The sequence below is a fragment of the Aulostomus chinensis genome, chromosome 16 (genome assembly GCF_037954235.1).
Source record: "Aulostomus chinensis isolate RoL2024-O1b breed Wild chromosome 16, RoL_Achi_v1.0, whole genome shotgun sequence".
In the NCBI taxonomy this organism is placed as follows: domain Eukaryota; kingdom Metazoa; phylum Chordata; class Actinopteri; order Syngnathiformes; family Aulostomidae; genus Aulostomus; species Aulostomus chinensis.
The window spans coordinates 22,726,803-22,750,354 of NC_141335.1; the positions used below are offsets into that span (position 1 = coordinate 22,726,803).

General features: G+C 45.5%; 1 protein-coding gene across 6 annotated transcripts in view; it reads right to left on the reverse strand.

Moving 5' to 3' along the window:
• Positions 1-1,016: 1,016 nt before the first annotated feature.
• sipa1l2a (signal-induced proliferation-associated 1like 2, genome duplicate a) overlaps positions 1,017-23,552 on the reverse strand; it is an 86,364-nt gene continuing 63,828 nt past the window's right edge. Inside the window, exons 11-22 of one of the 6 annotated variants that reach the window (XM_086179732.1) lie at positions 20,519-20,665; positions 19,128-19,231; positions 18,914-19,002; positions 17,303-17,676; positions 14,052-14,318; positions 12,861-12,914; positions 10,629-10,761; positions 7,365-7,584; positions 5,816-5,947; positions 3,634-3,751; positions 3,460-3,535; positions 1,017-3,092 (exon numbers count right to left, since the gene is read on the reverse strand). In XM_086179732.1, coding sequence (XP_086035858.1) covers positions 2,946-3,092; positions 3,460-3,535; positions 3,634-3,751; positions 5,816-5,947; positions 7,365-7,584; positions 10,629-10,761; positions 12,861-12,914; positions 14,052-14,318; positions 17,303-17,676; positions 18,914-19,002; positions 19,128-19,231; positions 20,519-20,665 — 1,861 coding nt within the window. In that variant the 3' untranslated portion in view covers positions 1,017-2,945. Of the gene's footprint in view, positions 3,093-3,459; positions 3,539-3,633; positions 3,752-5,815; positions 5,948-7,364; positions 7,585-10,628; positions 10,762-12,860; positions 12,915-14,051; positions 14,319-17,302; positions 17,677-18,913; positions 19,003-19,127; positions 19,232-20,518; positions 20,666-23,552 lie in introns of those variants that run through there. The other 5 variants (XM_086179731.1, XM_086179735.1, XM_086179734.1 and 2 more) reach the window with 5 other exon arrangements.

Here is a 23,552-nt window from a genome sequence, read left to right on the forward strand (position 1 = left end):
TTCCTCCAAAATTGGCTTTGCTTACATGAATAGAACTAGGCTCGACATTTGCTGGAAATAGATTGACTAAACCTTCTCAAATTGCTACAGAGGAGCCAGAAGTAAAGGCAGAATATGCTCAAATGACAGCCTGACAGAAATGTAAAACAGACTGGGAGCAGGACTTTTCAAGTGTCTCAAAGATACCGTATGCAAAGAAATCTGCTTCACTGCTCTTCATGGTGTACATTTAGACCAGCCAGAATCTACTTGGGCCACAAACTTCAGGGGTTTGGTGGCCCATGGGACAAATACCTGACAGTTCTTGGATGGCACTGAGTCCCTCACAGGTGAGCCCGATGAAAACGGCACCCACACTCCAGCCTCACCCACAATACAGCAGCTGCTTACCCAGCAGCCCCCGGAGGACGCGATAGGCTGGGCCGCGCTCCAGCAGCTGGCCGGGACGTTTATGCAGGAAGTAGCAAACAAATTGAATTATTTTTCAAAAAAGCTTGAGATTAATTATTCAGCAGGTCCTTCAGCGTCCCCGAGGTGAAAGCAACATCTGCCATTTATTTAAAGCAACTCACAGGGAATCAAGTCGCGAACACGTTGTCGTCTCATGTTTCCATTTTAAAGCCTTAGAAAGGACTAAAAGGCTAATAGAGAGGCTTGTTACCGCTTTTTTCTCCCATCTGAGGGACACAAATGCCACAAAGTGACCAGGTCAGCCAGCATTAGCATCCACTATTAGACATTCTTGTTTTTGTGTGTCTTGGTGACAAACATCATTGCTGTATCATCGCCATAAGTGGAAAAATTCAGAGCTTTTCTCAGGCTGGTCTGGTTTTGTTTTTTGTTTTTTTTTTTAATTATTGGGGCCGACCAGAAGGAATTAACAAGACTTGGTTATTTTCTTGCTTCAACGCCCGTTTGATACATCTAAGATTCAAAAATGGGAAAGACTCGGATCCAGTAAGGAACGTAGGGCAGTTAATCTCACAATATCTCCCTCTCTGAATCAGGAACCCTGCCGTGATTGACATGAGAGATGACGTGTTACATTTATCAAACGTTTCAACGAGATTTCAGGACATTGTGTCAAAATATCTGCAGTAATAGTAGATTTATAGGGAGCTGATTACTGAAATGTGCAAGTAATTCTTCGTGTCAAGATGAGTTTAACAGCTGCAGCTTCATATCTGCAGTGAAAACGTGAGTCAGACTGTCTGAACACTGGCGCTGCCGTGCGAAACCCAGACATCGACAAGTCAAACGTCGGATGGGGGGGGGGGAAGCACAAATAGAACGTATAACTTTTACAACTACATTTATTTAAAAAAAAAAAACCCAAAAAAAGTAGAACGAAAAACAAACAACAACAAAAAAAAAGCAACCAATGTCCCACCAGGGATGAGACAGCTTACAGAGAGACATTTTAAAAGCATACAAACCAGCAAACTGTCATCTAGCAGCATCCAAATGTTGGAATCTCCAAAGTCCTCATTTATATATTTAAATATATACTTGTTGTTTTGTTTCTTGGTTGTTGTTTTTTTTTTGCCCTGGCAAGCTACACATTTTACAACATACACAGAGCTTTATTTCTCCTTAGTGCAGAAAAACAAAACAAAAACAAACAAACAAAACAAAACAAAACAAATACCCTTAATAAAATAAACAACTTTAGGTTAAATAAACTTAAATAACAGTGTTAAATACAAGACACTTCTGTGGCAGGTATGTACAGAAATAAACACATTTGGCATTGTAAGTGTGGTTCACTGGTGGCGCCTGCTCTCATGCTCTTGAAACCACTGCATAAGAACACACTTTGCTGTGATAAACTACTCTCTCTCTCTCTCTCTCTCTCTCTCACACACACACACACACACACACGCGCGCACGGGTTCATACACACAATGTGATATCAGTGAGCCACAGACAAGGCATGTGTTTATGAAAGAAAAGCAAAGAGAAACAATCCATTTACACCCAAGAGTTCGAGGCACAGTCTCTTCCTGCTTTATAAACACAACTGCTTGTCCACAGGAACTTTTGTGCTAACTTCTTTTTCAACACAGTTTTGTAACTACCACATTGTTATTGCTAAGACATTGTGACAGTAAATGGAAACTACTGACAAAGTGTGAAGGGGGGTGATGGTGTGTGTGTGTGTGTGTGTGTGGGGGGGGGGGGTGAAAGCACCTTCAAACATCATAATTACTGCTATGTGACCCTTCATTACATCACGGAGGGAAAGAAAACAGTTAAACAGCCCAAACATCCAACCTTTAGAGATCCAGAGGAGAAAATTAAAATAAAAAAGAGGGGGGGGGGGGGGTAGGCGCAGTTGAGCTACATTCATTGTTCCTCCCAGCGTATTTTTCAAGACGCCACATGTGGATTCCTCTTGGAGCAAGCAGACAGTAAGTACCACTTCATTATGTCCAGTACATTCTCTCTCTCCCCCCCTCCTCCCTTCCTCACCCTCTCGTCTTTCCTGCGTCCATGAAGGCCAGCACAGAAACAGCTGTGTGACAGTGTGCGCAGTATGATACAGTACAGCTGAGTACAGTACAGTAGACTGACGTGACATACGTAGGTAGATTATATGTTGACTACAGTAAATGAGCTTTACATTCCACTACTGTAAGAAGATCCGGGGGCCTTTCTGAATTCCTCTCCAGTGCCAGAGATGATGAGGCTCCCCAAGAGTCTCGTTTGCCGGGATAAAGAAACAAACAGCCCTGCACCGTATATTAGGGAGGATCCCCAAGCTAAAAGGTCCAGGTCAGGGATTCAAGTCTCTCCACACAGGGATGACCTGCAGGCTCTTTTTTAAAGAGTCTTGGGGCCGGTAATAGTTTGTTTTAAAGTTTGTTTGCCTGTGGATCATCTGGGAGTCTTAAGTAGGAGTTGAGAGGCTGTCAGGGAGGAGAGAGGGCTCTCTCCCTCCCCCCTCAGGGTTTCTTGTCAATGGTGTGAAAGAACCACTCAGTGAACTTCCTGAGCTGAGCCGCAGCCGTCTGGCTCTCCTCCTGCAGTCGCATGTTGTCCTGTCTCAGGTGCTGCACCTCCTCCTGTAGCATCGCCTTATCCTCTTTCTCCTGAACACAAAAACACGCACAAAGAGTCTGATGAAAGCCTCGCAGTTCCATGTACATCTGTCTTTCATCAGTTTACTGGAGATGGGAGGCATTAACATAGCAAAGCGGCCTTTTTTTCCCGTCTGATAAAAGTGCATTTCCTCTCTCTGTGTTTTAAGAGCATTAGTGGAGGTGGGGAAACGCCACACAATGTGGAAAGGAAGACGGATATTCAATTAAGTGAATGAGTGTGTATTCCACAGACCTTAGGGCTCGCATAACTCAATGTCTATTTTCTGCAACTGTGTGACACACACATGCCGTTCGCTGGCGTGAAGACGGGGCGCCACAAGAACCTGATCGAGGGGGGAAACTGACGTGAGGTTACCTTTCGGAGGTCCCGCTGCAGCTGCCTGAGGATCACCTCCAGCTGGTTAACTTTACCGGTGAGCGTGGATGGGGAGCTGCTGTTTGGCGAGAGAATATTCAGTGATTATTCGTGGTTTCTTCAAGTGTCTGTGCTTGTGTGTGTGTGTGTGTGTGTGTGTGTGTGTAAACCTACTCTGCTTCCAGTGCTGCTCCCTCTGCTTCCACCACCCGTCTGGTCAGCTCTCTGGAGATGTGCAGCGCCTCGGCCCGCTGCATGTCCGTCATGGTGCAGAAAGACGCCACACGTTGGTCTACAGGCACAACAGGTGATGTAATAGGTTATAATCTGCCCCCCACATCAACAGCAGGAAGGTGACAACATGCAACTAAAATAGAGCAGAAAAGCAGGATGGAGCGATTCATTCATGCTGGGCATGAATGAATGTTTGGCTTGAAAGCACTTGCGGAGCGTTCTTCTACATCAGCTGGCCTCCTGTACCCGGAGAGCTACAATAAGGAAGGTGAGCATTTATAGACGCCCCCACCCCTTACCTAGAGTCCCCCCTGACAGCTGTATGGCTCTTAATGGACTGGATCCCAGAGAGCTGGAAGGCACCAGTCATGCTTGTTTTACCAGATCACGCTCTTAAGCTTGCTCAAAGCCCCATGGAAAACCCAAACTCGGCATTTTACGCTCAGGGACTGCTCCGTTTCGAGGCACAATGCTCTTTTCTTTAGTAACCACCCTCTCTCTCTCTCTCTCTCTCTCTCTCGCTCTCTCTCTCTCAAGCCCTTGGTCTGAGACTAAAGATAGGAGGATCTGCATATTCATAGAGAAGATTAAGGAAACCCTTCCTTTAATTTAGCCCCCAAATGAAAGCTAATCCACTCGGAGACAAAAGCTGATGGAGCCTGGAGTTGGTTGCTCAGACGAGTCAGGAAAGAGAGACCGAGCTCTCATTTACATATGAATGAACATTTTTTCCTCATGTTCGATGGCTGCATCAGAGAGATTAAAGACTCCACGGAAAGCTGTGACAGGCGCAGAAAAGCAGTTTGTCAGGTTTGCACGACCCAGTGTCCAGATTTAGTGGACAAACAGCTGAAACAAACAAACACAGATAATACTGAAGAGGAAATGGGACGATGGCAGGAATACAGATGAGGAGAACATTTGCAGAGATTTCACTAAAAGCTTTTTGTTGCTAAATTCTAACCCTCTTTTAATTCCATCTGTGCCTGCAAACAAATGAGGGTACACACCTTTTTTTTTTTGCGGATGCTGCAAGTCTCCATGCATCATGAGTATGAGGAGCCCCTCAGGATCCACATGACCAAGGTCATAAATGCTAGGCTTTTCCTCCCGACTCCAACCAGAGCTGGATAAGTATACACGGCACGATGGCGGCCTGGAGCTACTTTCTGCTCAACAACAAGGCTCGGGTTTACACGGTGCTTTTCTGGGCCAAGCTGCCGTGTCAACTGGCTTCTTGCTGCCAGTCAGACTCTGCATCATCTCCGCTCATTCCTCCCCTCCTAAATGATATGCTGCGGGCTCTGCAGCGGAAAATGTATCATAGGAGGAACTCCAGCGAGTATTCATTAATTATGACAAACGGTCACATGCTACGTTGCCGGCTCACTGGCCTCGGGGTCAGAGGGAGTTCAGAGTTGGCGTGATATATGTGAAGTACACTGGTGTGATCAGAAACTACTTCAAGTTGTGGGAAATAAAAGGACCAAATGTGATGATGCTGACTATGAGGAGATGATGAGATGTGCAACTGAAAGTTGAACGCTTTCAGTTTTCATGTTGTTTAAGACGACAACAACGGTCTCATAAATCTGTGTGCTCGACTCTACATCAGGAAACAACCTTTACAGCTGATCGTGAGTATTTAAAAGGAGAGAATCCTCTGATTGAGGTCGATTTCACTCTTCAGATCATCTGCAAAAACCTCCCGGTGGACCTTATTCAGTTTTAATGGACAAAAGGCCACAAGAGGGACTGAAATTGCTGCAAATTATCAACCTGAGGGCCTCACACTAACTCTCCCTGAGTGGTGACCTGCTGGCTTTATGGTGTGAAAATTGTCTCCATGTCTTAGCTGAGAAATGATTGCTCATTTTTTTCTAGTTACGAAACCTGATGGGAATCACGATGGGGTTCAGAGCAGAGGCGCCTAAAGTAGAGAATCCCCTAAAGTCACCTCGGCACTTAGCAGACGCTTAAAGAAACACAAACACACGGCTAAGACAAACCTACGCATGCAGGCGAGCTACTAAGATCTGGCAGACACACAAACACACACGCTAAGCAGCTAGGAGGGAGGCCGGGGGAGGGGGGTGCCAGCAGCTTCAGCCACGCTGGTTACCTTCAAAGGCTCTCGCTGCATCAACCAGGTGGGACCAGTCCAGGCCCGTGGCAGTGTCTGGGAGGGGCATGAGGCCCGGGTCGCTGAACTTGGACCTGTCTGCCAAGGAGCCGTCAGAGAACCAAAACTCATCTGCAGAGACAGGCAGGCATGCAGGCACTCGAATCAGTGTCTGGGCCTGGTCCTGAGTTTAGAGCTGATCTCTGAGTCAACCAGTAACTTGCATCAGTGTACACAAGAAGGTTTGGGACAGGAGGGGGCGTAGAGGGGGGGAGGGTAGGGGTTTTTACTCCAGCGGACCTGGAATCTGCCTTGTCATCGCTGCCAAAAGGGATGATGTCTCGCCAACATCACGAACACCTGGCTTGAGTTTATACGCTCAGAAAAATCATCAATTAACAATCTGGACGCCTCTGACTGCAAACTCTTTGACTTTGAAATGAACAGTTTTGAGCACGACAGCCACATTTAAGCAACGAGTCTGGCGCGTGCATCGCGCTGTCTGAGGGGCGATAAATGACTTGTAAGTAAATGTCTTCATGTTTCAATCAATGTCGCCTTTTCCTCCTTCTGTCTCTCACTCTCCTGCCCCCTAAGCCCTGAAAGACAGCAGTAAACAAGCTCCCGTTCTGCAGAGGGGCATTTAGAGAAGCATGAGTTCAGAGACAGAGGCGGAGAGAAAGAGAGAGAGAGAGAGAGAGAGAGAAAGAAAGCTCGGGGTGATGCTGACACTCTCCTTTCAATTTACACAGCATCTTAGACCTTGAGTGATTCACTATTTACCAAACTGGGCTGTTTCAGAGAGGGAGAGAGAGAGAGAAAGAGAGCTTGTATCTCAACTAGCCTTCAAAACAATCAGGAATCCATCAGGATGACAGCCAGAAGAGGCTAAAGAGTGAAACATCTTCCCAAAAGCTGTTTTCTGTGAAATACAGCCAGCCGGAGATGGGTGAGGAACGGTATGGAAATGAGACAGGAGGGACAGTGAGGGGAGGCAGGCAGGGACTGATGAGTGAATGAAACATCATGTATGACAGACACTGTGGCACTCCTGATGGAGAAATAGCCATGTCCATGTCAGAGATCTTAAAGCCCCGTGGTGGTGCAGGCAGGACACATCACACCTCTCATCACTTAATACATATTCAGAGGGAGCTGACGGACCCCTCGCCAGCAGTGACAGGTGTCTGCTTAATGCAGACGGAGCAGCAAGCCTCTCGCAAGTTGAACGCCGCCTCACCCGCTTTCAATTAGTTGGCTGTAGTGAGGAGTATCTCTGAAGTGTGCAGCGGTTGTGTTAATGAAATTGATGGGACACAAGTAGCTCCTCAAAGAAATATATCTCATCTGGTGCCAGATGGGGGGTGGGGATGAGACACACAAGGCTCCCAGTCTCTGAGAGGCTTGTTAAAAAGACGGTTCAGAGTTGTGTTTGTGTTTTTGAGCACCCTCACTGTACTCAAGTGTGTACTGTGAGTCAGTGAGTTGGTTCTTTTGCCCCAAACTTCTGCAGCAAACAGGAGCCCTGGACTGGACTGTGGGTACTTACTCCTCAGGTTGGACGCTCCCTGGTTGTGGATCATGCGGGGGGGCAGTGTGCTGTGGTATGGTGGGGTGGTGCTGAAGAGGATGTCGTTAGGCATAGCTTGGTCCAGCATGGAGCTGTGGGAGCTGGTGTAGGACGAGCCCTTACGGTTGCTACACACGCTCTCGTCGGATAGCGTCCGGTACAGGGAGCGCCGTGGTGATAAACTGCCCATCGCCATCACCTGACAGAGGAAAGATTAGGCCATTGCCAGGGTTAATTAGCACCATGTCTCTGGACATGACACAGCATGAATTTTGATCACAATTCTTGAGTCCGTGACAGAAAGAAAATTCCAGATATCATGTTCAGAATCGCTGAAAAATTTGAAAATATCTTAGATGAAATTTATATTATTATTTATTTAACTACAAAGACAAGTAGTAAGCTCCTAGAGCTGGTGTGGGAATGTAAACTGAACCACCTAAAATCCTCATTTGTCCATTCAGGTGCTGAGCAATACCCGTGCCATCAACACAGAACCACACACGCACTTCATTGTAGCATCGCCTCTTAAATTCACAGAACTGAATGCTACGTTGCTGACAATTTTTCTTGTATGCTCGTATGTTCTTAATGTATGATATAATCACATGTTCTCTTTTAATGAAGCTAAATTTCCCCTCAGGGTCAATAAAGTTTAACCTAACCAAAGATTGTGTTCTAGATTGGTGATCCAGAAAATGGATTTTAGCAAGAGGAAAATGTATGCAGATGTTTGGATGATGGAGCGCTCGGATATGCATTAAGGTAGACAAGAAGAAGAAATGTGAGTACTGGACTCCAGCGTGTATTGTCCTTGAATTTTCCATACATAATAGAGGAACTAACGCAGTTCTCTATTTAAATATCAGTTTGTTAAAAACCCAGATACTGCCTTCTCTTCTCCTGAGTACAAACCAGCTCTTTGTGGCTAAGTGAGTGGATCTAAGGGAATACTGTAGCATGGGAACATAAAAGTGCACAAGTTGCTGTGTGTGAACTCTCTAGAACAGGGCTCATATTACAGAGTATCTAAAGACTTACAGAGGCCAATTCTGGGTCAAAAGTGAACCTAAGGTCATGAACAATCAAAAGCAATAAAGCACCGGAAGAGCAGCATGGCCCTGAGGGGATGTTCATTGAGCACGAATGAGGAATCTACCGTTGGAGTGTCATAACCGTGACTGGGATCTCCTGTTTAAACACACTAAACCACAGAGTCCGATCCAATCCATCACTGCCCTGTTCAGCTTACAGAAATATGGCAGGAGTGACATCAAAAGTGGCCACAAATGATATGCGGGGCAGCCGTCCAGATGGGTAAATGTCTGCCTTCGGCTTCCCAGCTGTAACCACCACTAGACGGGCATCTATGCAAGCCAACACCCAGGCATCTCCATTTCAAAGACAGATCTCCCGCAAATCCCACGGTGAGAATTTAACATCTAGTACATCTTTAAAGTGCTATTCAAAGGAGCCTACATACACACGCTGCCTCCGAAGAACATCTCAGAGGCTTTAGCTCAACAAGGTTGTCTGTTATTGCAACTTCTCCCACCCAACTTTACAAGATTAGACCCCATAAGGTTCCCACTCATTAAAGCAGCTTTAAACAGGATCGACTGCGCGCTCGTATAAAGCAGAAATAGCTCAGATTAGAGCTAACATAAATGGAGTCATGGCAAATGAAGCCATTTGCAGTAGAGCTTAATGTTTTTCAGAAGCTGTCTATTTATTGCATCTACGACATCAAACATGGCTGTCTGAATACATCCTGGCAGCGAACGTGCCACGCACATTAGGCAGAAAATATTAATCAGACTCTCAGCTGGCAACTATTCTCTGTTTGACTTGGGTAATAGTGTATTGTAGGAATTCTTTGGTCTTATCGGTGAAGGCAGCAGTGACACATCCACCTAGATTTCCCTGATTTGTTCCTCACTGCCTGCACTTAACAAAGACAACAACCAGCCGAGATGACGTGCCACTCGGGAGGATGTGTCGGACAACCACCTATTCATTAGCCTTTTCTTTCCCACAAGACGTTCAAAGGAGGAACATTATGGGAGAATAAAGCTGCGAGCGGCCTTTCCATTTACGTCAGCCACACAATAGCCTGCCTGTCTATGGAAGAGACGTCCCAGTGGACAATGTGGCTGCCAAGGCAAATCTCTCAGCACCTGTTCACCCACTCAGTGAACGGCATCGGGTGACTGGTGGAAGTGACACACGCTACATCAACCTTTACCGTATACCCTGATCACTTAAGGGATTAAACACGTCAGACTGCATTGAATGTTAATTTAGAAATGAATCCATGATTATTCCCACATTACTTTGATTTCTTTACATGCCAGCTGATGATTGAAAACATTCAGTCCCAGAAAAGAGCAGTTTGTTGGGATCAGATGTGTGTAAGGGCTCTGGCTCAGATTAGTCCTCCATACACGGTTTTTATCAGAATGTGATTATGCACAACTTCTCTTCGAATCCACTACCGCTGTGTTGCAGAGCTCTTCATCTCAGCTGAAACAAAATAGAATCAAATGGAAGGAGGTCCCAGTGCAGCCCTGACACAACTGTCACCATCTTTATCCTGAAAGATTTTACATACAGTGTGAGCCCAGTGCACAAGAGCGAGACAGAACAATCAGTGCACCGAGCTGTCTCATGTGAGGGACGCGGCCTCCCTTTGCCAGAGGACATGGCTGCCTCTCTTCTCTAGGGATGAAGTGCATTTGTATTAGAATTGAGCAGCATCCAAAAATAACCCATTTGTGTGTCTCCAGGGTCCCTTCCAAGTACATAATGGATGGGGGATGGCAGGGGGGAATCAAGATGCAATTAATAGAGTCTGCAGGACCCAGGAACATCAAACGTCGATGCACTCTCTGCAACTTCCTGCCTTTAATCCATGACATCCCAACCGAGCAAACTCAGCCCCCATTAGAAATTGAATTAAGCAAACACTCAATGCCAGTCAATGGGGACTAAAGGGTGTTGTGTTGGTGAGAGGAGCAGATGAGCAGCAGGGCCAGCTGATATGCAGTTGTCTGTCCTGCTTCCCAGCAGAAGGTTATCTGCTCTGGTTCAAGCTTTGTATGTACAAGTCAGCATGATAGCAGAGAGTCTGGTTGGTTACACACATCTGTCCTGAATGCTGACAAAGTCGTGTTGTCCTCGATTCAACAGGCTTTATTTGTCTGCATGCCACAAAGAAAAATCGTGACTCAGAGGATACATCACCTTTCGACACCTGTCTTCTCCTGGAGGACTGTCAGGCAGCATCATTTTGAGGTATTCCTCCTTAGAAAGTCTCTGCAGTGATTTTTCTTCGGCGGCCTGGAGCCGGCAGGCAGCCTCCTGTGCGTAAAGCTGCCTGTAGACAACAAGAGGGCATAGGACAGCAGAGCTCGTCAGAAGGGTTATATGAGCCACATGCGAGGGAGGCTTTGGGCCGTCACAGCTTTAGGGTCAGAGGCAACCCAGTTATTTCAGAAATAATGTCAGTATCACATAAAGGGTTCAAGTGGATCCGTTTTAGCATGCCAACCTCAGGTGCCTCCCTCATTCAAGTTAGTCAGGTGAATTAAGGAGACTGAGTTGGACAGGGAGTAATGGGGGGATTTGTTTTCCCTCTCTCTCTCCTTGTCCCATCTCACTGCCAAACCACGATCAAAGAGAGTGTGAAGAACATAGCCAAGAACCGTGAGAGGTAGAACGGAAGGGGGGGGGGGGGGTTTGAACAGAAATTACATCCACAGACAAGTGCAATCAATGGACTCAAGAGAAGTGTACAGACAATAGAGGAAGACACAAGAGCTGTTAGCGGTGGTAGGATGTGGTTACCAGGGTGGTGTTTTCAGAGGACGGCGCCTGGACATGAGCGACCTGGCTGGTGAAGTCATGTGGCTGTGAGACCTCTGCTGTAAGTGAGCAGCCTGTCAGGGTGACACACCGAGTGCTGTTGGCAGGGTGCTAGAAAGCCGCAGGGGGATATTCTACATGGCTGGCTGCAGTGGTTACCTAGAGACACTTCAGATGAGCATTGTCCTGTTTTAAGATGCTGGCACCATGACAACCAAGCCCCCCAAAAAAGGCCCTCTTCAAACCTGGCATTAGAAAGCGTCTCCACATGCACTTTGAGCGGCTTCTGATCAGATCTTGCTTCCTTCAATCATTGTTTCTCATTGACCAGACGCGCAGTTGCTTTTAAACTGGCAGGATGCCGACCAGGCACGTATGGAAATTCAAATAATAATAACACTACAAATAACACAGCAAATTCACATTATACAAGAGAAGAAATAATCTGTATTCAAATATAAAATATATGAATATATCAGAGTATAATGTACTTGTCAATTCATAAGCCATGTAATAATGATGTTTAATGGTTACCAGGATATGTATTTCACAGACGACCAGGTCACATTTTGTCTGAGAAGAATGTTAGCCACACGCGGCCCAGGGTGTCCCGAGTTGATCTTCAGGGGATTCACGCCTGTACTGAGAGCTGTCCACACGTACCAGATCGCATAGGACACAAGTGTGCGTGTGAATGCCATGTGTGCTCTGACTGATCCATGACATGTCTGCTTCCAAAACAAAAGGCTTCTCAGGGGAAAAGTCAAATTTGTGCTGCACAATGTCTTTCATTTAATGCCAAGAATGTGTGGCAAACTTCATCTTCACACTACAACCTGCACACGTGTGGGACAAATAAATTACACTTCCTCTATCCATCTGTTTAAAAGGGTTTTGTTCTGAACTGACGTCAACACAATCGATAATGAAATTCAACAAAACACCATTATATTGTACCTCTTTTCCTTTTGCAGTAGTTAAATTCATAATTTCCTGCTTCCAGCCACAGTGACAGGCCTCCTCTCCACCAGAAAGACCAAAACATAAAGAATACAAAGAGTAGGGGTGGTCTGCTGGGGTCTAAGCAGGGCTGCTTGTTGCATGTCACTCCCCAAGCGCCCACCCACCCGTCAGGAGCAAAGCTGATACAATCACCGAGGGGTATTTGTGGGTCAGGAGATAATAAGGGAGAAGCAGCATGAAATGCCAGGATTCATCAGGTGTTGATGCTTGAGTAATTACGCGATGATATCAAATCCTCATGAATATAAGCGTATACTTGGACGCGTATATTGATTCACAGTTTACTTTGCAGGGATTACAGCTCATCTCACATGCTAGTGGCATTAGAGCCTGAGCATGTGATGGATGAAGGGCTGACATGACACAAGTCTGTATGAGATACAGCAGAAATGTCACAGCCACCGATGCACAGCTCTTTGTCCTCCGCTCCCCGCACACACCACATTGAGGGAAAATCAGTTTAGACCTGCAGTGAGAGGGGGTGGGGTGTGAGGGTGTTGGTCTGGGACACAGAGGTGAGGGCGTGTAGGGGGGGGGGACGGGACGATAGGTCAGATCAGGGCCACAGGGTTAACTCTGACTGTGTACCTTGAACGCTCAGACAGCATTTTGAGCAGGAATGCTAACAAGCTCTCGGCTCCACTGGAACAAGAAGGAGGAGTAGCAAGAGAAAACATCCCAGAGGTTAGCATCATCCTCACGCACACAAAATTACAAACAGTGTCAGAGCAAATGAGGAAACTTTTTAGAAAGTTATTATGTTAGAACAATATCTGAGAGTAATATTAGACCATTCATCATGAGACACAGTTATGTAAGACAATGAAACAGCAAGAATATACGCACAAACAATGGGGAGGCTAACTGAATTACTGAGCTTCTTCATAAGTCGGCAGAAGATGACTTCAGTGCATGCGATCAATCACACGGCCCTCAAGTAGCAACTTTCTCACTCTAATGCAATTACTGCCGAGCGAGAGCAAAGGGGTTCTTCCGGGCCAGAGCTCGCATACTCTACTCCATGATACATACGCCCTGAGCTCCAACACAAACACCTTCCAACACACTCACACAGTGCTGGCTGTGTTTCAGTTTTGCTCTCAGTGGCTCTCTGTCCTTTACAGAAAACCATTTCATCATCAGACAGATACCGGCAGTCATGACTGCTTATTTAACGTGTGTGAGGAGAATAGCATCGCAACCTGGCTAAGCAACATCGATCTTAGTCTGATACGTTTCTAGAGGCTATTCTGCGGCTGCCTTCTTCAAGCTGTGTGTGTGTGTGTGTGTGTGTGTGTGTGTGTGTGTGTGTGTGTGTGTGTGTGTGTGTGTGTGTGTGTGAGACAGCAGAAATTTGCAGCGAGTGTATCTCGGCTCCCGGCAGAGATGCTGATCTGGTAGAGGCTCAGCCTGCCACAGTCTGGCAATCCACAGGGACCCGACTTCACAGGAACGATCAATAACCACAAGTGACATGTGCCAAGTGTATTATGTCCATGGCTTCATTGAGCTTATTTATTTTGTGGCTGTCTGCTTCAATCAAGGCTAGTTTATGCACACTGTGAGGTCAATGAGGGGGAGGAGCGTGCACTTGTATTGGAATGAGACTGACTGGAGTGCAACAGTGTGTGTGGGGATATGCAGCTCTTTAGCGAGAGATATGAAGCTGGCGAGGTCAGTTAGCATTGTTACCTGAAGCTGTTTGATGTTGGAGTGATTCATGACAAACTCAAACATGGTCACTACTGTTTTCTTCATCTCGTTCACACACCCACTCACCCACACTCTGAAATGTTGGGAGGTCCCTCAGTGCTCTGGGCATCATCATCATCGTCATCATTGCCCACTGGTTGTTTGCCGACTTGTTGCGTGCGTGTTTGTCCACAGGCCTCTGAGCTGGGACTCGGACCCAGCCCCGGTCCTGGCCCCAGCTCCGGCCCTGAACCTGAGCTGCTGGTCTGGGGGATGGTGTACACCCTGGAGGAGTCAGCAGATATACAGTATCTGGCACCACGTGCCAGCGGACTGCCAGAATGATGTGAGCCGCTGACCAGACAGCAGAAAATAAAGGAGAATGTAACTCAAAACATGACCACAAAATGAATGGATGTAAAAACAGAAAAAACTTGACCGCATAAACAAACAAACATGAGAGAAAATGATTCTTGATGTTGGCTTTGACAGGATGACATCATGCCCACCATACATGGTACTTTCGAGCTCGTTCCACTCTAACCTAGATTGGACGATGACTCAACTCCACTCTATAACGTGCTTATTCCTGTTGACCTTTGTCCTTTCAATATGTCAACAAATATCAAGTGACAAACCGTATTAAAGGTTCAGTGCATTCACAAACCCAATACACCCATTTCCCCACATACTGTGAGTGGTAGCCAGCCAGCTGTTTGTTGAGACATCTGCTGCTTTTTATCAAAGACATGAAATAAACAGCAACTGTGTGGATTTCTTTTTTTTTTTTTGGTGATGATTCAGACCTTTTCTCTGGTTGATTTCTGTCGTTTCCTTGTTTGTGATCATTGTTTGAGCTCGCAGAGCTCGAATGTGTTTCAATCTTTCACATTTTCAGTAATATGACAGAGAATGAAACACATTTCCTTTCTTTTCTCTTGTTTGCAGTAATTTTACAATTCAAGGACGACCCTATTGTCATTTCCTGTTGATCAGAATGAGGGTGGACATCTTGTCTTTTACATCTCCAGCCTGAAAGATTTAGCTGTGAGCTTGAATTGCCAGTATTTCTGAAACATCTCTAAAATATGCATTTGAGTTTTTGTAAGATTATATCAACATATTGAAGTGTTGTAGACTGTCGCACTTAAAATACTAAAATACATCCGCAACACTTTCTGCACAATGTTGCTGCATCTGAATGTGGTCTGCTGGAAATAAAATGTGCTGACTGATGTGCATAAAAAGCAGCCAATAAAGGTGAAGGACTGGTGAAATATCTTGCCTGGCATATTTTTACTGAATCATGCAAAAGCTGTTGTGTGTGTAAATGCAAGGTAGTCGCCTTAAAAAGCCCCGTTATCATTTTAGCAGAGTGCTGAGGCTGGTTTTCCCTCAAAGCTAACATTCGCATTGATCTTTTAGTTGCTGTAAAGGAGGGATGATTCTATGGGCCCTCAGTAACTCTAAGAACATATACTGCTTTTCACGGGCTGCAAAATCTCAAGTGTAATCATGGCAAACCCGGGGTACGTCAAGACAATGACAAAGACATCTGGTCTGATTTAAAAACGTTCCTTGTTAAACAACCATGTTGGAGGAGCTTTGATACGTTAAGTCATGCAGTTTGAATATATCTTTATATATGCTGTATTTTAGCATTTCTTTGGATGCACTGATTGGGGTATTTATATCTTATTTATATTTATATCTTATATCAGAGTACATTTTGGTTCATCTTTTTCTGTCTCTTGCGATTAGTGGCCAACTGGACGAAGACTTTGTTTCCAGGTTTTGATCCAAACATCTTGTTTGCTGGACAACTCGCAGACTCAGATTTGGCATTAGCCGAGGGCTCTACATTCACCGTTTCCATATTCATGACCATCTGGGCCACACCCTGCAGAATGTGCTCCTGCTGCTTCGCCGTTTGTTCAGATGACACTCTGGTGTCAAAAATCGTTAGACAGAAGGTGGGACGCATCGGAGTGGTCAAGGTGATAGCACAGGCTTTTACATCAATTCTGAATGATGTCCTGAAGTGGAAAGTTGTGACGCCTCCCAAACAGGTCAATGATCAGAGCAGATGCTGTTAACATAATCCTGAGTGGCACAAGACAAGTATGATACCCTTTCTATTTCATGAAGACAGACTGTGAGTGGCTGCAGGGCCAACCCTCTTTGACACCCTTCTCTTTCCCAGATGGGTCCCAATCTGGTGAGAAGTACATGGGTGACGGTGTGATGAAGCCCTCCCCTAAATTGCTGCAGCCTGACAGCCGCTCCACCCACCAGCATCAGCACAGCTGGATGAGTCAAGCTGTGGTTTAGGAGTACGGGAGCACAGGCGGGTGAAAAGGTCAGCCAATATCCAGCAACCATCCTTGGGTGCATCTGTTTGTCTCTGTGTGTGTTAAACAGACCTGATGACAGGCTGAACAGGGAAGTGGAGGTGGTGTGTGTGTGTGAGTGTGTGTGTGTGTGTGTGTGTGTGTGTGTGTGAGTGTGTGTGTGTGTGTGTCTGCACATGCACGCGTGTGAGAGAATGGAACACACTGGATTGTGCTGTGTGCCATATGCCAATGATGAGGGCGTGATTTTCCTCAGCGGGCAAATCAATAACCCGACACGCTAGAATTAAGCCATAACACAATCAAGTAATTGCCCATACAAGAGAAAAAATAGACCTCAGTGGGTATCAGTAGGAGTACACGGATGGGCGATGGATAAACAAGGTGCAGAGTCACAGACTAGACAGTTTTGTTTCAAGTTTCACCAAGTTCCTGAAACTCTGGAGGGATGGACACTTCTCTTCCACAAGATATTTGCTCATTTTGAATGTTTTAAAGAGCTCCGCCTGACGCATCACTCCAGAACTTTCCAGCATATGATTCACTTTGTTTTCATACTCACCACACAGTGACCCCATCATGCCCTGCAGCCAGGAGTATGAACCCTTCATGTGTTGTTGTTTTTTTTTTTTCAGATTCTTAAGGCTTATGGAGGAAGTCATGGTGAAGTGAAATATGATTTAAAAAAAATTGCTTTTGAGATGCCCGTGGCAGAGGCTGCCTGACGTGTATTTTAAGCTTTTCATCTGGCTTCTATCAGATAGCGGCTGAACTGTCACTTCAGCACTTTTTGACGTCTGTTTCATGATTGAGTCTTGAAAATAAAGTGTCCGAAACTGAGACAGTGTCAATCAGTAATTCAGCGTTTGCTTGGTGCGTGAACACTTTAATTTGCCAACTATCTGACCAAAGATCCACTTTTTTGAAACAGTAGATGTTGCAGCTACAAATAAATGAAAATCTAGTTGATTGGATGAGTCATGCTACCTTGAGTGGGAGGAGATCTCGCTCAGGTCCCCGATGCTGCCCTCTGTCACATTGCTAGCCATTATGGCGGAGGCATATCCCTGTGGCAGGTACAATTTCCCATGATCCTCTTCTGAAGCCCCGTCCTCATGGTGTTCTGACACCCAGGGGTGTCCCTGCTCCCCCACTCTGCTCTGCAGCAATACCCGGGCCCCCGGGGCCACACAAGGATTAGTGTCAATGCCACTGTCTGTGGATGCCCCTTTGATGTAAGTGAGACCCAACATCTCTGGGTCCATCAAGTCTCCCGAGCCAAAGTGCTTATCGTCACTGTTGCTGGAGGCGTTGCTGGAGAGAGTGTTGCTACTTGAGTGGCTCGAGTTCTTATCACCCGTCTGGAACAGAGAGAAAGTGAGGGAGAGGTGAAGGAGACAGAAATACAGTGAGTCAGATAAGGTCAAAAGCAGCTGCAAATAACTCTTACAGCTGTTTTCTCACATTAGAAACATGACAAAGCAGGCAATCGGGCTACATGTGTCCCTGACGGGGGTAGCAGCAGGTTTTCTACAGGCAGGTGAAACTGTTAGGCTACCTGACAGAAACAGGAAGGATTATTAACACAATATGCTGAATGTCACATGTGACCTCTAAGTTTAGAAAGTGTGATTAAGGGGTTCATGGTATATGTTATATAAAATGAGTTATGATCAGAAAACCAAATGCAGAACTGATAATGCAAGTGATGCAAGTTCAAGCAAACTCCTAGTCGTACAAGATCAAGGGAGGATAGATGCTAAATTTGTGATCATATATTCTCCTTTATGCTACATTAAACACTGTGAAGTCATGGAACCTAAATCTGATCACATTAAAAACAGCAACCCACAAACACGGTTATTAGGAACATTCAACGCCAAGAGAACAGTTTATACTTTTATCGGCAGGTCTGCGTTAATGCAACACTAGCTGAAAGATGTTCTTAACCAAATGCACCAGCCTTCAGCATGAGAGTAATAAGCAAAGCAGGAAGGAAGGAATGAGAAAAAAAAACATAAAGGAGAATCTGGAGATGAGGAGGGAGGGGGGGGGGGCAAGAGGCGGAGACATTTAATATATTCAACCTTCTAGGAAAATGTGTCCTAGAAAAGTGTGAGACATCCCGAAATGGTGATGAGATGAGACGCCCATGAGCATGCTGATGAGGGGAAAGTGATAAGTGCAAAGAGCAGCTAGAGGGGACAACATGAGGTTTAACACGCCAATTGAGCTTCTGATTGCTGCAAAGCCCATAAACAAGGGCAACCTGACCTCACCCTGATTCAAACACTGATTTGAGGTGAAACCAGGTATGACAGTGCAGAGCTGGGCAATGGGGAATGAACACACATGCACACACGCACGCACGCAGGCAGGCAGGCAGGTAGGCAAGCAGGCAGGCAGGCAGGCAGGCAGGCAGGCAGGCAGGCAGGCAGGCAGGCAGGCAGGCAGGCAGGCAGACAGACAGACAGACAGACAGAAACACACACAGGATATTAAAAGCCTGCACTCTAAAACACGGTGCCCTTCAAAACCAATGAGGTCCAAAAGCACTTCCACTAAATGTCATGTCAGCAGAGACATTTAGACTTTTACCCTGGAGAGCTTGTTGGGCGAGTCTTTGCTTCCTTCTCTCTGCTTCAGAGGGTTCAAGATCTTGGTGGAGGGGATGTGCCATTTGGCCTCTGTGGGTCAAGAGGAAGAAGGTGAGTGTGGAGAAGCAACAGAAGAAGTGAAACTGATGTAAGTCAGTGCTGTTTTATCTGCCTCTGGGCCAGCTGAGTCATGGCAGCTTGGATGAAACACTGACCTGCCGACCTGGTCCTCTCCAGGGTGGGCTCTCTTTCCCTGTGGATCTCTCCATCACCCCCTTGGATGTCCCCTGCACGCTCATGGAGGATAGGGGAAGGACATCTGCAGAGAGGAAGAGGAGGAGGGCGTGAGTCTCTTCTGCCTAGAGAGTTTTCTCTGTCTTCTACGAGGAGGAAGACTTCAAAAGATGTACAGCAGTTAGCTCCAGATCAGTCGAGGTCAAATAACTTGAGCTCCTCACAGAAGAAAGAGGCTGCTAGAAGACACTGACAAGAGGCCGTCTTTCATCGCCATGCCAGGAACTCTATTGCTCCTGACGAGGAAAAGGGGAGCACATTTTTAACAGAGGTCTTAATTAAACCCTAAAGAGCTAATTCAGGTTGTGAACTGGGACAAGAGCGTCTCGTGATCTTGAAGAGAGACTAACTGGAGATCAATTGGAAAGTCGACACGTCTTGTTCTGCATGGTGGCAGCTCTGACAGGCCGCGGCGATCCCTGCCAGTTCAGCGCTCTTTTGAGGCCTCTGACAGAAAGGCAGCAGCGTGGGGCTAAGCCTCTTGTCATGGTCTGTAACCACTTACAGACAGACTTCGGTCTCCGATGGGATTCTGCTCATGTGAGAGCCTGACATGTTACGCCTGCATAGTCTGCAACACTCATCGCCCTGCAAAACCTTTAGATGATTGAAAATAATGAGAGGTCAGAAAAGAATCAGGCTATAGTGCATATAATTAACCAGTAAATGGCACAGTAATGGAAACAGCAAAGAAGAAACTGCTGCAGCAACACTTAAGTGTGAGAGCAAACAAAGTCTCTATGTCCTGATCCTCTTGCCGTCTCCAGATTTTTGTAAAAAACAAAACAAAACCTTTTTTTTCCGCCTAAAGTGGCTGAAGTGCTAAAGTGGCACTTCAGTCGCAGTAGGGGAAGGATTTTTCATAATCACTTCCTATTATACCTAAGTGTTCATTTTTAATCTCTGAACGGCAAAAAAAAGTGCTCATTTAGAGCTCTAATCGCTATAAAGTGCTATAGATTAATTTTCTGTTTCAGGTAACTCTTCTGAATAAAATCACTAAATCAATGATTCAGGATAATTAAATGGAAACTTAAGTGTCGAATGTATCGTTCTGACCACAGCAGTCAAAGATTTAATTATGTTGTTTGATGGCTTTCTGCAAACAACACTGACAATTGTTGCACTAATGGGCTCCAGGAGGGGGGGGGGAGCTGGTTTTTTTTGTTGTTGTTTTTTTTTTTTTTTTGCAAAATTGCAAGTTCTCAGAAATAGTGTCGGGACTGAATTTAGCTACATCCGTTATTCTAAGAACACATATTCCAATAGGTGCGACATAGTGGCAGTGAAAGGTAGTGCGATAGTTACACACCCCTCATATCCAGGCTGCTGGGACCAGGTGCTGCTTCCACAGGGTCCTGGATCACTGGAGGAGGACTGGTTACTGGGGGAGCTGCGATAATGTGGGTCTCCCTTGTTACATGAGGTGACCTGGGGATTCTCCAAGTCCTGCATTGTCCTGCAGACAGCCAACAAGAAAACATCACCTTAGACATTGTCAAACATGGACCTCATCACAAACTCATTCTCGGTATTTCATTTTTTTGGGGCTGCAGTGAACAAAAACATTAGTTCCTAACTAATCTGCCAATGATTTTTATATGACAAGGAATCCATTTTCAAAAGAGAAGAAAAGAAGAAAAGATAGGCATCAAAACTTCTCAAATCCTGGCATGAAATCTTTGTCCAACCAACAGCTTCAAACCAGATGGTGTTCAGGTTAAATCGACATGAAACAGTGAAAAGCAGTGAAAAACAGGAAAATCAAAATAATTTACATTTTTGCCTGTTAAATGACTTTGAAGATCATACAATTGTCTGAAAAAAAATATAATTCAAAATATTTAGTTGATCAATTGACGACTGATGAATTGATTTTCTGATTATTTCTACCCAACTCTGCTGTTATTAGCAGCCATGACTGCGTGTGGCTCGTGTGTTTTTTCAGTGTGTCATCATCCCAGAGACTTTGGCAGGTGTTTGCATCTGTCTGTGGATAGATTACGTGACTGCTGGAGCACAGCAACTGCGTAGGGGGTGACATCCAAACAAAGGATTCAGAAGATGGGAGCGGTTCAAGTAAATAAGGCCACTGGAAGTAGGGGGGTCATTAGAAAAGGCCAAAGGATCCAACTGCAGACCAGGTCCGAGGTCTCTAGTTCTGTGACCCGATGGGGTTTGAGCTCGAGGAGCATCGTAGTACGAGAGCTCCATTATATGAAGTAAACCCTCCCTTCACCTTCATCTGCATGTCAGATCTATGAGAACCTCCTCGTGTGTTCTGATCTACTTACGCCAAGGGCACTACTAGCCTGTTAGCAAGTGGAAAGCAGAAATGCTAACTTGACTCCTCAAAAGAAAAGTCTGTGCTTCCCTCCGTGTGTAAATCTAAAATACAATGCGCTGTTAATAATGCAGCACAACAAAATAACACTGCAAATGGACAAGGAGACTTGCATAATATCTAGCTCTATACATATAAAATAATCATAAGCATTAGGAAAATAAAACAGAAAACTGCAAGCTAAGGTTTTATAATTTTGTTGACAATGGGAATTTCTGATGGTGAAATTTACGGCCCCTGGCCCACATTTGTTTTAAGTCATGATTCCATAGAGCTGAATTAAAAAATAAATGGAACTCGTGAGTGTTGAGTCTTCAAGTAATAAAATAGTAATGGCTGGGCTCTGGCTCACGGGCCAGAATGTTGACTAGCGTAGCAGCTGGCATGATCGTTGCTATGTTTCAGTTGCGTCTTCTAATCTCTTTAGAAGCTTCAAATACGAACAAAACAAGAGCAGAAATGTTCTTTCTCTGGTTGTCCTGCGTTAATGACATTATTCAAGTGTTTGACTCCAGAGAATAGAACCCGACTGGAGAGCGCTGTGATAACGGTCGGTGAGGGAGGTGGTGTCTTGTTCTCCAAAGACAAACTGAAAAGCAGATTAGTTATGGTAATAAGCTTCAGTGAGTAATCCAGATGGCGTAGACAAAAGTACATTCAGGGTGTATGAGGAGTGCTTTGAAATACAAACCTGAGTCTGCACTTGAACTCTCTCTGCAGTCACTTGAACTGTATTCCTCGGCCCTGCAATAAGCCCTGAGCCGACTTAATATCTACAGATAAGAGGTTTCTTTGCTTACTTTTTTCTGGATGGGAAAAAAAGAGTGAAAAATAAACAGTAGGCTGGAGTTATGTCTGCTGCCTCAAGGCCTTCCTTTGAACCAACACACCAAAGTAGTCGAGATGACTTGGCGGAAATAGGACCTCAATAACATAGAAGGATGGCTTTCACTTTGAGTCTGAATCCAGCTGCCTCGTCTATTCTGCTTCTTTCTGGATCAAAATCGTTTGCAGAATGAGTTTAGGGTTGACTCCATAATAGGATATCCTGCAAGCTACAGAAAAGCATGCTTTTAAAGAGACTTACATCAGATATATGTTGACATGTTCCATAGAAATGTTTAGGAGGTGACAAATTGTGAGTAAAACCCTTTCTGCTTTGTCATCAGGTTTCCTTTGTCTAGACCTCCTTGGGAAACTCAGTAAAGTGTCAGTAACTCAATCGCAGCACACATCATTGAACGCTTTAGCCAGATTTCTTCAATTCCTACCCGCTGAAGTCTCAGTGTCTTCAGCTGGGATGCTTTAATGTGAAACAGCAGCAGGCGAGTTTTCTTCTCCTCCTCTTCCTTCCTTGACATAATGTCACGTTCTAGGGGGATATTGGACGTAATTTTTCTCTCTGCGCTGCAATAATATTTGAGGCTCCTGAGATTTGTGGTCGGTCCCAGTTGCTTGCATAGTAGGTGTCGTATTTTATAGTGTGGAATCTGGTTTGGGCTTAGTGTGGATGGGCTGATGCTCGATCTCAGATATCAGATTCATATGTTTCCTGTCTCTCCAGTTTCTCTCCCGTACATTACATGAAATGTTAATAACAAGCAGTTGTTCTGAGGGATAGGGGGGGAAAAAAACACCAGAAAAGATTGACAATGTTGATTTATATTTCTAGAATGTGTAACTGCACAATATTCTCCCCTCTTCCTCCCTTCCTCTTCAGCGTATGACTCCTTCCTCCCCCTCCTCTACACCCACTGGAGCGCTACATATCGCGGTCCAGAGAAGAGCACTCTCTTTGTTTCTGCAGTAATTGGATGAGATGAGCCGAGCCATGTCAGTGTCCCCATCACCTCCTCCTCAGCAGGGTGTGTGGAAAAGGAGGGAGCTTGGAGTAAGAGGGATTCAGGAAGAATGGAGTGCTTCCACTGCCAGGGACTCTGATTAGGTAGAGAAGGGGGCCATTATCCCAGTATAGTCAGAACAGGCAACACCAGGGGGGGTG